This window comes from Mus musculus, chromosome 2 (assembly GCF_000001635.26).
Source record: "Mus musculus strain C57BL/6J chromosome 2, GRCm38.p6 C57BL/6J".
Classification (NCBI taxonomy): Eukaryota; Metazoa; Chordata; class Mammalia; order Rodentia; family Muridae; genus Mus; species Mus musculus.
The window spans coordinates 20717888-20732054 of NC_000068.7; the positions used below are offsets into that span (position 1 = coordinate 20717888).

General features: G+C 42.7%; 1 protein-coding gene across 22 annotated transcripts in view; it reads left to right on the forward strand.

Moving 5' to 3' along the window:
• The window catches only part of Etl4 (enhancer trap locus 4), a 900329-nt gene that overhangs the window by 807681 nt on the left and 78481 nt on the right, over positions 1-14167 (forward strand). For 4 of the 22 annotated variants that reach the window (XM_006497422.4, XM_017316832.2, XM_017316833.2 and 1 more), the window contains exon 1: positions 4415-4836. The exons of 17 other annotated variants lie outside the window; for them this stretch is intronic. Coding sequence is in view for 1 of the 5 variants with exons in the window: in XM_006497420.3 (XP_006497483.1) it covers positions 6519-6866 (348 nt within the window). In the remaining 4 variants the exon portion in view is untranslated. Of the gene's footprint in view, positions 1-4414; positions 4837-4869; positions 6867-14167 lie in introns of those variants that run through there. One more of the 22 variants, XM_006497420.3, reaches the window with a different exon arrangement.

Here is a 14167-nt window from a genome sequence, read left to right on the forward strand (position 1 = left end):
CTGCTATGGTTTGAGTATATTCACTAAAGGCTTGTGTATCAGAAATGGGACCTGCAATGTCATGGTCACGAGAGGTGGATTATTAGAGGTCTAGTGAGAAGTGATTGGGTCCTCAGGGAACCAATGCAAAATGGATTCATTTAGTTCCTAAACACGTCAGTTATGGCAGCCATGGTTATCATAGAACGAGGCCACTTTCATGCTCAGTGCCTTCGTTACTTGACCAACACCCTTTCTGCTCCTTTGCCATATTGCTTTAACAGATTTTCCCTCACCATTCACCTGCACCATGCTATCTGGATGTCCTAGCCAACAGAATGAGGGTGAGGGCCAACAGCAACCTGCACCCCAGAAAAAAAAATGCAACCCTCATATATTTTGCTATAGTTACACAAAATGGACTAAGTCTTCTCCTCTTATACATTGAAGTACAGCCTTCTCGTTCCTTCCGCTAACAAACTACCAGTATATGAAAGCACAGAGGTGCTCCAGGTTTTAAGGCTGTGCTACGAGGCTGGGTGTCCATGCAGAAGACAATGAGCCAACTGTAAGGCAGCTACAAAGCTATTTGGAAAGTTTTAACAGAAGATATTAAGGGATAACTGGCAACTGTGTGTGTTACAGTAACAGGATGGCTTAAAACAATGAAGCTTACTAAAGTACCTACATGTTACATGACACGGTGAATGGCATTTTCTCTAAAACCACTCTAAGAATGGAAGAAGAAAGTAGAGGAATCAGCATTGAAAAACTTAAAACAGTAATAGGATTTCATTACGTTTTTTCCCTTCTTTTTATGTTTTAAAGTTCCCACAGTAAAATATTTTTAAAGTAATTAACATTGGGCTGGCGAGATGGCTCAATGGTTAAGAGCACTGACTGTTCTTCCAAAGGTCCTGAGTTCAAATTCCAGCAACCACATGGTGGCTCACAACCATCCGTAATGAGATCTGATGCCCTCTTCTGGAGTGCCTGAAGACAGCTACAGTGTACTTACATATAATAAGTAAATAAATCTTTTTTAAAAAGTAATTAAAATTAAGGACTGCTTTTAGAACTTAAATGAAAGACTGCTCACCATGCAGAGCTTCTGAGAGCTCTTTCAGGGGCAAGCGGACACATTCTTGTCCTGTTCCAATCCTTTGGGTCATGTTCACTTTATCCCACAGATGGTATGTCTTTTAAAGGCACAGATCATAACATGCTCTCTTCCATATCTCCTTGAAAGCCAGTGTGGCATCTGCAGGGGCAGTGAGCGTGGAGTGCGGGTGTGGCCCAGGACAAGAAGTGCTACGGTGCTACAGATGCTGGGGTGTTCATTTTCCATCCTCTGTGAAGACCTGCTGTAAAAATATCCCCAATCTCATTCCTAAGAATAGTTCCCTTCTCCTGGTTTATTTTTATCATGTGGACACTGGGAGCCTTGTACATGATCATTTTCCTTCTTTGTATTGCTATTCCAAAGCTTAGAATTACATTTGTGGCCCACCCACAGCAAGAGTGCAGGCATTTGCAGGCTGTAGTTTGTGTGCTGGCGTTGTTCCTGGTCTCCCTCTTTAATGTCACTGTTTTTCTTCTTCCTCTTGTCAGATATTCCACTTGCCTTTTATTTTTTTCTTACAGAATTATAATAATTCATGTGAGTGTTATTAGTTCCTCTGCAGAATCTATGCAGGCATAAATAGTGTTTTATGGTTGCCATTGTTCCTGATGTCGAATCACAGACTTTCCTGTGTTTGTGGAGTAAGCAGCATGAGAAAGTACTTTATATTTTAACGAGGTTCAAGTCAATAATTCTGTAAAATAGGTGCGCTGACTCCAGTGTTCTCAGATGCTAAGTCAGAGGCCAAGGAAGCTTTTCCTCGGCTCATGCAGCTGGCAGGTACCAGATACCAGATCTGAGCCTGCTTCTTCCAGCGTCTGTGCACTCAGCCCAAGCTTTCCTTCCTTCATATTTACATCTACATTTTACAAGTTGTGAAATGTTATTCCTAGTAAGATGTCAAAACACAGAAAATAATATTTCATCCATTTGTTTGTTTCTTTCTCTCTCTTTTTTTTTTCTGTTTTTTGTTTTTTGTTTTTTAAGACAGGATTTCTCTGTGTAGCCGTGTTTGTCCTGGAACTCACTCTGTAGACAAGGCTGTCCTCGGACTCAGAAATCCGCCTGCCTCTGCCTCCCGAGTGCTGGGATTAAAGGCGTGTGCCACCACCGCCTGGCTCATTCAATTGTTTCTTAACACAGTGCACATCTACTCCATGGCATCTACTTCTTTTCCTTTATCCCATCCTGTTCTCTGATGATGACACAAAAGACAATCACAGCACAAAGAAACAAAGAGGGAGGGAGGGAGGGAAGGAGGGAGGGAGGGAGGGAAGAGAGAGTTGTACAGGGAGGATGAAGAGGAGATTACCAGACTGTCCTAGTTGAGATGAAAGTTTTGGATTTGGGAGGACTCAGACAACACTGTAGGAATGGAAGAGAAGAGAATACCACAGACATGGAAGCATCAGAAAACATACCCCTTACTTTGTCCTTTTGTTAGTGGACTCTGCACAAGCCATCCAGTCCTTTTATCTGTTTAGTGGCATTGGTATTAGAAACTCGTGTTCACGATTCGCCAGCTCTGCACCTTGCACCTTGTTCAGTATTTTGATTGTATTCACTCCTATTTGATTTTCATACCATGAGAAAAAAATCTGTGTGTGCACACGCATGCATGCATGGTACACACACACACACACACACACACACGCATACACACACACATACACACACACACATATACACACACACACACACACATACACACACATACACACACACACACATACACGCACACACACACACACACGCATACACACACACATACACGCACACACACACATACACACATACACACGCACACACATACACACATACACACACACATACACACAAACACACAGACACACACAGGAGAAAATAGTCAGCCCATCTAGTACCACACAGTTAGAGTTGGAGCTGGATGCAGAGCCAGGCAGAACTCAAGAGCTGACTTTTGATCGCTTTTGTGGTCATCACCATCTCCTTGATCCCCATCATCAGTGGCTATGGGTCATCTCCACATTTGTGAGCTATCATTTCCTGAAGTCCTAGCTCAGGAGTGACTCTCTTTATCACCAAACCTTTCACTCCCTCCCTTTTCCACATCACTGTTTTTTCTTACAACCTTCATGGATACCCCTTCACCCCTATCCTCTTAGCACACTCTTCTCTCTTGCCTAGGCTGTAGTTACTGACACAGTCTTCTGAACACTACATTCTTCAGAGATCAAGTCCCTGTTTTATTCATCTTCAGACTCCCTGTGGCTCTCGCAGTATCTCATTCTGCATAGATCCTCACTAAATGCAGTCATGGAAAATATTACTTAGGTCAGCATTTTCCTATCGAGCGTCCTGGTAATGCTTTATCTACTAAAGTCAATACAATGGTCTGTAAATGAGGCTGTTGGTGGTTTTCAGCCCATTCCCAGTAAGAAGCAAGTATGCCTGCTTACCTTCTTGTTGTCTCCATTCCATCACTGGAATATGACAATGGTCATTTCCCCTGGAGTTTAAGATGAAAATAACTATATGAGGGAGTCTGGCTTTCTCAGATGCAGCAAGTGATGGTGAGAAATGCACATTTGTCAGCCTTTATCCCCCTCAAAACAGGGAGTTCCAGGAGTTGACTCACCTTCATTAGAAAGTAAGCTAGCTCTCCAGTAAACAAACCTGAATAAGAAACCGCATATTGCTGTGTGCATAATTCCCACACAAAATTTGCCTTTAAACTAAGCATCATGGTTTTACAAAAGTGGCCATCACCCCACTGTTATAAAATGTCACAGATCTTTCTCCTGCCCCCCCACCAGAGCTCTGGAACCAGCTCTATCCACCAGCCATGCTTTCTGTGGGTGCTGAAATTGTAACAGTAAATAAAACAGATGTTATAACCACCGCTTCCAGACCTGGTCAACCAGGAGATCAGAAACTCCACTGCGAGGTCAACATCTGTTGTTTTTCTTTCTTATCAGCTCCAGACTGTGTGGAACTAGCCCTCCATTCTATCATTGTCAGAGAACACTGTGGGTCTTGGTTGTGCTCAGTGAGCTCCAGGATCCCCTATTCACCTGTGTCTTTAGGATGACCATGTCACAGATGATGAGGAATTACTCTTACTACAGTGACCAACCAGCCTGAACATTTTAATGCAGAGTCTGTCCCCCACATCCCACATCTTCCCACTGTGCTCTCAGGTCTTCATTTTTTTTAGATGCAGGAGGGCTACATGCACATCAAATAGGCAGCTTTCAACAGGCACAAATCTCATCTTCCCTGCTCCATGGCCACTTGTCTTTTTCTTACACGCTTTTTTTTTTTTTTTTTTTTTTTTTTGTCATTGAGAGGTTATGACAACATGAGCCATATTGTATTTATAAACATCACGTGTTTCCTTGATCTGGCTGCAGTTTCTGCCAGACAGCACACAGGGAAGGAACGTTTCTCGTTTGCTCAGCATTGGTTTTCGTTAGGCTGATTTCCGGAACAGGGAAAATGCATTCGTGCAGCCTTAACTCTCAGAGAGAAGCAATACCTCTGAATGTCCATGAAATAGTTTTAACAAGGGTGGCTATTGCTCCTTTAAACCACATGTTTTAACTAAAGGCTTCCTTCTGTAAGAAAGCAAAGCGTAGCATTTAGTCACCATGCAGACAGACTGAGCTGGAAGCATCCGACAGATGGGTGGTTCTGAGGTCTCTGCGAGTCTGGAAAGTTTCTTCTAGGAAAGAACAGACCACGGAAGATGCAAGGTAAGATCTGATCTGACTTTAAAACACACTGCAATCCTTTGAGACTCTTCTGTCCTGGCTCAGGCACAGATTGTATCCTTTTCTCCCTTGCGGATCTGTTTAATGTATTCACTCCAGTGAGGAACTGGAGTGAGAGGTTTTGTAGGAACTTCGTGCGTGCTGCTTTGAAAGTGATCTCATTGTTATTGGAATTGCTCTGCTTTTAAAGATCCCCTTTCGATTCCACTGGGACTGTCTCTGACCTACAGATCTGTAATCTGTGAGCCTGTTTCTGTTTAACCTTGTAGTTTAGCAAAGGTTTTGAAGGGTCAGTGCAGTTTGCTTGAACAGGGTTCTTTTGTCTATGGGTTTGTGGCAGCCTTCAGTATTTTCTTAAAGATGTTGTCTTTCATTCAGTTCTGAGATCAGTGGCGAGAATTGAAGAGAAACGAGAGAAAGCTGTGTGTGGCTTATAGCATTCTGGGGAAGTTTTTCCTGGCAAATTCATCTTAAATTCTTTACTAAGAAGATATCAGTTTAAGCTTGAGGAAGGAATACTGAACAAGTGTCTAGTTTTTAAACAGCCTGTTATGTGGAGTTTAATGATTACCTGGAAGCCGTTGACAGAAATCATGTTTACCTGCAACAGAGGTTCTACGTGACATCATGTTATGGAATACTTTTAAATGAATTTCATGTGGGACATGCCCTTTAAGCTCGTCAGCTTCCTCTTAAAGGAACACAAACCTTCATGGATCTGCTCTATACTGGAGTGTTTTGATCCCACCTTATAGATTATTTATGCATGACATTGTTATCCAATATGATCCTCATTCCATGTACCATTTCATATAGTCAACATAGTAACCATATGGTATAAATACTGAGGGAGATGAAAGTAACAAGATCACACCGTAGTAAGCAACAGAGTTGAGATTTAAACTCAGGCTTTCCTGTCTGTGTGTGACACTGCATGGCCTCACCAGTCCCTGAGCGTTTCAGTGCAGACAGCTTCCACTGGGAATAGAGAAACTGTCATATTTACTCAGTGTCAAAATATTATCTTGTGCTGTGAAGGTTTTGTTGTTCTTGTTGTTTGGGGGGGTCTCTTGTTTATTTGGTGTTTTGTAAATTGGGAACCTTCAAAGCCTGAAACTATTTCAGGCTGATGTTTTGTTTACCCCAAGACCAAGTTACAAGTTTAGGTGAGGGCAGTCAGCGCCAGATGAATGGCTATTCCTGTTGCTGGCTTCTACTGTTTCTTTTCCACAAATGCTAAGTTGCAGGGGCCAGGGGGAGAGCAGGGAGTATATCTGTGAGTTTGGTAATGGAGCTGAGCTTTTACTAAAGAGTATTGAAGGGGAGGTTCCAAAGTTAGGGCTGCAGGCTTTAGTTTAACCTCCTCCAGTGCTCTGCCTAGACCCTCCTGAAGATACAGAAGTCAGCTCAACAGCAGAAAATACCTAGTGATTTGTTATGCAAAGTTATCACCAGGATGCAGCTGCTTGAGTGAAACAGGTTTGGGGTTTCAGGATCAAGGCAGCCTGCATCCAACTCTGTTAGAGCAAAATGGGAGTATTTCAAAGCTAAGCTCCTTCTGTAAATTAATATATACTATGTTGCTGTTGTTACTTTGAAATCCAGGGTTGACCAAAGATACATCCCACCTAAATATCACTGGAAGCTGCTTGGTTTCTCTGCAGATGCTCAGCAGCCCCCAGCCATCTGAACGAAGCCTCTGCCACTGTTTGCTGGAGAGGTTTTGTCACACCCTTCTGCTTCCCACATGCAAGCCACACCTCCTTTCTCTGCTGTTAGCAGGAGTGACCTTTGACCAGGCACATGCATCCCTGTCTTCTGGCCACAAACCTCCTTCCCACAGGTTGTTCCCTGGCTACTCCTCCACTATTCCTTGTTCTTTGTGGGTTTCCACCAGGGCTGGCCAGACTGTGCCAGATTGTACCTCCCTATACCAGCCCAGGCTTCCTAGGTCTGGCGTCTTGCTCAGAGGCAGGCTGACCATTTTTTGTGCCTTTCCCAAAACATCTCAGGTGAGTGTTATTCTCATATAAATTTGAGCATAGAGAGAATGATGTGTTAATAATGTGTTTCTAAGGTCCATGTCACTCACCTACAGTGACATTTCTCTCCGCTGTGCTTCTCCCCCACAGTGTAGCAGCTTCTTTGCTTGTACGTAATTTGCAGGAGCAAGAAATGTTCTGTCTGCTTTTGAGGAAATACACCTTTAGATGGTTGGTGATCCTTCCCTCAGTGACTAAGCCTGACTAACTTGAAATCTTTGGACTTAGACATCAACTTTTGTAAGCTATTCACCTGGAAGTTCAAATCCAAGAGGCTGAGCATGGTTGGAGAGATTTGGTCAGGTTTACAGACCAGAAAAGGGATGACGTATAAGGCAGGAGCAGAAACTACCAGCCCCAGAAAACCCATTAACCTTATCCATGGCCACATTATGCTGGCCTTGGCTTTTGTTCTCACCCCTCTGGGTGTCATCTGAAGTGTGCATGTGCGTGTGCATGTGCGTGTGTGTGTGTGTGTGTGTGTGTGTGTGTGTGTGTGTGAGACAGAGACAAAGAGACAGATAAAAGACAGAGATAAACAGACAGGCAAGCAGAGACAGAGAGAGAAACAGGTTTTCTTGCAGCACACGCTTGCCTTAAGGTTACTCTGTACCCAAGGTTTTCTTCAACTTCACACATTATTTTCCGGTGTCTATGAGGACAGTAAGCCACTGTACCCAGCTTTCCAGTTTGTTTCTTGGTGGGCTTGGGAAGTCTATATACCTGACTTCTTGAAACCATTCATGGCTGTAGCTGGTATAACATGGCTTCTTCTATTCTCCAGAAAGCAGCTCACATCTCCCTTCTTGATTATCTTACTAAAAGCGAACCAGAAATCCTATCAGAGCTAGAATTCATTAATTGGAAATACATGGGCCTGTACCAAAAATAGATAGATTTTTAAACTAACCAAATTTAGATTATCCTGTATTTTTATGGAAGGGGGGTAGGTCATCAAGTCAAGTGAGAAACAGCAGCTGCTCCAAATTATGAGATTCTTTGAATGAAACAGAGAATATTGGCTTAACCACGTGATGAAGCATTGCCATTGTGTCTCCGATGTTCAGTTTCTCTGTTGCAGCAGGTCTGGCCTGCTGGTGTTGTTTGTGTAGGTTTAATGTTCTACCCTCAAACTATACAAAGCTGTCTTTCCCTTGCACCTCTGCTTTGTTTGTTTGTTTGTTTGTTTGTTTGGTGGGCTGGTTGGTTGGTTGGTTTGGGTTTGGGTTTTTTGGTTTTTTGAGGCAGGGTTTCTCAGCATCACCAGCCCTGGCTGTCCCAGACTGACTTTGTAGACCAGGCTGGCCTCAAACTCACAGAGATGTGCCTGCCTTTGCCTCCCTCATGCTGGAATTAAAGGCACCGGCCACCATGAACACTTGCACCTCTGCTTTTTAGGTGACACATGGGAAAGGGGGCTTTGCAATCATTTGGTTTTATAGGTTGTTTTTTTTTTAATTATTTATTTAGTTTGCACTCTGATCTTAACTTCCGCCTCAGTCCTCTCCTCCCAGTCTTTCCCTCTCCTGTCCCCTCCCCTGCTCCTCCCTTTCTTCCCTAGTATCAACCAGCCTCAACATTACCAAGTTGCAATAGACGAGGTACATCTTCTCCTATTGTGGCTAGACAAGGCAGCCCAGTTAGGGGAAAGGGCTCCAAAGGCAGACAGTGTAGTCCAAGATAGACCCTGCTCCTACTTTAGGAGTCCACATGTTGACCCAGCTGCATAACTCTTACATATGTACAGAGGGCCTAAGTCCATCCCATGCACGCTCTCTGGTTGGCAGTTCAGTCTTTGTGAGCCTCTATGGGCCCAGGTTAGTTGACTCTGTAGGTTTTCTTGTGGTGTCCTCGGCCTCTCTGGATTCTTCAATCCTTCCTTCCCCAAGCTCCACTTAATGTTTAGCTGTGGGTCTCTGTATATGTTTCCATCAGTTCCTGGATAAAGTCTCTCTAGGCTCCCATCTGCAAGTATAACAGAGTATTATCAATGCGTCAGCAGTGGCTTCCCGTCATGATATGGGTCTCAAGCTGGGCCAGTGATTGGTTGGCCTTGCCCTCAAATTCTGCTTCATCTTTTACGCCTGCACATCTTGTAGGCAGGACAAATTGTGGGTCTAAGGTTTTGTGGCTGGATTGGTATCACAGTCCCTCCATTAGAAGTCTTGCCTGTTTACAGGAAGTGGATGATTCAAGACCCTTATCCCCCATTGCTAGTAGTCTTAGCTAGGGTCACCCTCATAGATTCCTGGGAGTTTCCATTGTCCTAGGTTTCTAGCTCTTCCCAGAGATGCTCCTCCCCAAGCCCCCAATTCAGTTCAGTCTCCTAGTACTCTCTCCCTCAGTCCTTCCCCCACCTCTTCCCACACATTCCCTTCCCCGCCCCTTCCCTCACTCTCTGTCCATCCCCACCCCTCCCCCACCCACTGTCTTTGTGGTTTTGAGACGGGTGGGGGTCTAGATATGCATCCCATGTTGGCCTGTGCCTGGCCTAGGAACTAATGAGTGTTGTTGTTTTGGTCACACTAGAACAGTTAAAGGTCAGTTTAAAGCCAACTTAAAGGAAATTGTTAAATGAGTGGTAGATAGTTTAGCTAGAGTGGGTTTAGGGCCTGTCTTGGAAATGCACAGAGTTAATCCCATGGGTTAAGCCTTTGGGGCAAAGTCTAAGCTGGGGCTCATGGAAGGTATAATTACTACAGGTTGTATACAGCTGAAAAGAATGAATTGTTTTGTTACCAAAAGCCCAATTCCATTTGAAGAGTTCTCAAGGCTCCAACATCTTATTCCCCACAAAGAGGAGGCATTCACCAAGTCGTTTTGTGTAGATATATTTCCTTCAGGCCTCTCTTAATAAAAGGTGTGAATATCCAGGGCTTCATTTAAATCACTGAAAAGGTAGCACTGAGTCATGCCACATTCCGACAGCATGGACAATATGCTGGAGTCATTTGCTAGGTCCACACATGTACTTGATTTTGTTGTTGGGTGCCCCCCCCCCTTTCTTTTCCTGTGACATCAGAGGTCATGGTTTGCCTGGTCATTTTCACCCTTTGAACCCATTACTTCTCATTTGCCCTTAATAGAGAAAGAACTGCCAAACACAGCCCTAGAGAGCAGGAAGTCAAGACACACCCACAATGGAAAATTTCTATAGCATGTCTGGACATTAACGTGTGTTTCTCTTGGAACATCACCCCATGTGATCAGAGCTGGATGTCTGCGTTTAAGATGGGCATACAGACCTGTGTCTTGCACTTACTTCCAAGGACAGACATTAATTACAACATTCTGGAGATGGTTGGCACCATGTAGTTGAGGGTGAAGGAACATTCTAGACACATCTCTACAAAGTAGATAACATTTTTTTTTTTGCTTTCCTTTAAAAGCAGATCTAAAAATATATTTCCTAGCAGCTGTTTAACCACAAAATGAGAAGGAAAAAGGATCTGCCCCACTGCAGAGTAATTTGCTCAACCAGATATCTACTAGGTCAGACCTCATTGCTTCAGAAATCTGCTGAAGACTTCACTGTGTATATTTAGACCAAGGAGCCTATTAGCTTGTGATCTAAGAGAACCTCTGTATTCTCGTAACAACGAGAAACGTGGCGTTATTGGCAACCAAAGCTATAATTATGTTAATGTAGCCATCTTAGGACTGAAATAATGTTGTTTTAAAATGTTTCTGTATTTTTATTATTCATAACAATAATCTGAAGACTTTTAGAAAAATCCTAGCAAGTTTCTATTCTCTATCATCTTGTGGCTAGGGCATAAAAATGAGTCAAATGTACAATTGTGAGTCACAATTTTTATTAAAAGATAATATATATTTATATCTTCATAATATAAAAATTGACCTCATGAAAAATTTGGTTTTCACAGTGCTGTGGACTGAACCCAGGGTCTTATACATGCCACGTGACCGCTTTTCTTGACCGCTTTTCCACTTAGCTATGCTCCCAGCCTGCTTCACATTTTATTTTGAGACAACATTGCCAGGCTGTCCTTTAACTCACTTTGTAGCACAGGGAGACCTTGAACCTTAAATCTTCTGCCTCAGCTGCCTAAGTAGCTGGGATCACAAACTGCTGCCACCATTCCCTGCCAAATCTATCTTTCTATTTTAAATATTCATACAGTGAGTGTTGGTTCTTTTCTTCTACCACACGGATCTCCCACTTGAACTCAGGTTATCAGGCCTGGCTATCAGCACCTTTACATGATAAGCCAGCTCACTGACCTAAGCAAGAGTATTTTCTTATATCTTCCGAAGTGTAAGTCCATGGCATATTACTTGAACTTTTCTCCTCAGAGATGAAGTCTTTTGGATGGTGGTGGTTCTCAACCTTCCTAGTGCTGCAACCCTTATGATGTGGTGGCCTCTAACGACAAAATTATTTCATTGATAACTTTATAAGAATAATTTTGCTACTGTTGTGAACAATAATATAAATATCTGATAAGCAACCCCCCCCCCCAAGAGATCATGACCCACAGGTTGACAACCACTGTGCTACAGAAAGCTATAATTTCCTACATTCAAAATTGCCATTCATGGAGCTGGTGAGATGGCTCAGTGGGTAAGAGCACCTGACTGCTCTTCTGAAGGTCCAGAGTTCAAATCCCAGCAACCACATGGTGGCTCACAACCACCTGTAACAAGATCTGACTCCCTCTTCTGGTGTGTCTGAAGACAGCTACAGTGTACTTACATATAATAATAAATAAATCTTAAAAAAAAAAAAAAGAAAGAAATCCTAGAAAAAAAAAATTGCCATTCATTCATAAATTCTTCTGTTTTGCCAATAGAATATACCATTTTCTCCATCCTCCTATAAATATATTCAAGTGCATATTTAAATTTTATTCACTTTGTCTTGCCTCACAATTCAGTGATGAACCCATGAATATTTGTTGGTGATATTAAAAATAGTTTTTCATGCATTTCTATACCTCAGATAATGTAGCAGTGATTTAGTTCATTTACTAGTCATGGCCCCAGGAGAATAAGCACAGGAGGCATTTCTGGAAAACCTTAGCAACACAATTAGAGACTTGGGAAAACTCGCTGTCAAGGCCATGGTCAAGTTGGAAAAACATGGAGAAGAAATTCCTAGGAGAAACCAAGCCTATTTATCTAGAACTCAGGGCTTTCTTACCACACTCTGCCTCCTTCCTTGAGCACCATGATGGGGAGGGGCAACAATTGCTTAAGTTGATTAAACTCTTAAAAAAAATTGAAAAGGGGATGGTAGGGAACTAATCACATATGGCAATAAACTAGAGAGAAAATCAACAACATAGAGCTAATGTCTCAGTATCCTGATTTTGAGAAACTCCCTCTATTTGTTGACCCATGTGTTCCTATCCTTTCTGGGAGAAATTAACCAATGTTGATTTTGAGAAAAGGGAAAAAATTAAAGTGAAAAAAAATATGTGCATGCACAGGCAAACACACACACACACACACACACACACACACACACATTGAAAAGAGACAGAGACCGAATGTTGGTTTGAGCAGTGGGAGAACGAATGTTATTTTGGTTCATCCTGGCGTTTGTTCGTCTTTGAAGAGCATCTCGCTCTTGGTTCTAGTTAGGGACTTTGAAATGTGCTCCTTAGATCACTAAGCCTTTGTTGCCTTACTACAAATGGGCCCAGATTCTTTCTTTTTAGGGGACAGAATTTGGCAAGGACGCCTAGACAAAATCTCCCTCTTTCCCTGATGTGTGGCCATTTTGTCACATGGAGCATGACATCTCTCCAGGTAGTTGCTGAGCTGCCAACTTCCCATTTGGTTCCTTATAACTTCCTTGGTTGTGGGATGCAAAGCTTCACCTGGGAGTGGGATACCCATACTTCTGGCTGCATTACTCTTGGAACACCAAGAAGCAGAGCTAATGCACGGTGGTGGGGGATATTTCCTATCAGGGTAAGCCTGGTTGAGAAGGGATGGTGATAGCTGGTTCATCTCCTCCATCTGCTGAAGCGGGGCAAGGCAGAGCAGGGCCAGGCAAGACTTGAGCAGAGATGCTGCCAAGCTTAGCCTCAGGGCATGCATGACTCCCAAATTGGTTGTCTTTGAGGCTGTTATTTATCCAAATAAGGCAAGGCAGTGGTTTTGCTGACCACCTCAGATTTCTGAGCCATGCTCACTGGCTGGCTAACTTGATATTTGAACTGAAAACACAAAGGTATTGCTTTGAAATGGAGCACTTTCGTGAGGTTCACGGATGTCCTGGAGTCAGTGTTTCCAAGACTTTCCCAAGCATTTTTAGATGATATGGGTATGGTCTGGTTTGCTTTGCCCTTCTCTTCTGGCTCTTGGAACAGGCAGCAGAGGTGGCTTTGTTCAGATATCTCTGGACTTGATTTTGCACCAAAATAATACTCAACCTCAGAGCCTTCTAAGGTGAGAACCACGCACTGATTTCTGGATGCTGAACTCCAAGATTGTTCAGGGATCTCATAACCTGCCATTTGCCTTTGGAAGAGACACTTGAAGTTCTGGGTCAGTTTGTTCATCTGGAACATGGATATGATAGTCATGATAGGAATAATTAGGAATTTAACAGGATAAGTCTGGAAGGCTATGGTCAAATAAGAAATCTCTAAAAACATTACTTTCTTTTCCTATGAATATATTTACTAATAGAGAAACCATAGGTGATTGTGATTGCTCCCCAAAGCTTAATATCAAAAGACTCGCAGTCTGAGGGTTCTGAGAGTATTTCTCTATTGTACTCGTTTAAGAGGTTCTTCCTGCATCCTAAATTTGAATATATATGTGTATATTTAATTTTCTCTTCTAAATTATGCCTTCCTCAAAGGTGAGGAGTATGTCCTGTTTTGTTGTTTTGTTTTAGACAGGGTCTCACTCTGTGGCTCTGGCTGTTCTGGAACTCATTATATAGACCAGGCTGTCCTTGAACTTACAGAGATCTCTCTGCCTGGACCTCTTAAGTACTGGGATCAAAGGCTTGTGCCACTACTATGCCTGGTGAGGACTATGTCTTAATAAATTCCTTCTCCATCATCAGTTATAACCCTGGATTTACCACAGATTGTAGCTACTCAATAAATACTCCATGAATTTATGGAATCCTATTTTTGGAGAGGGCATTACAGGAAATCTTATTTAAAGATTAAGACGCTCATGTCAATTCCTGGACTAGAATGCAGATTCAGTGATTCATTCAAAAGTGATGATGGTTGGTTGCCCTCCATCATTCTACAATGATTTTGTTTTAATTTATTTATTAT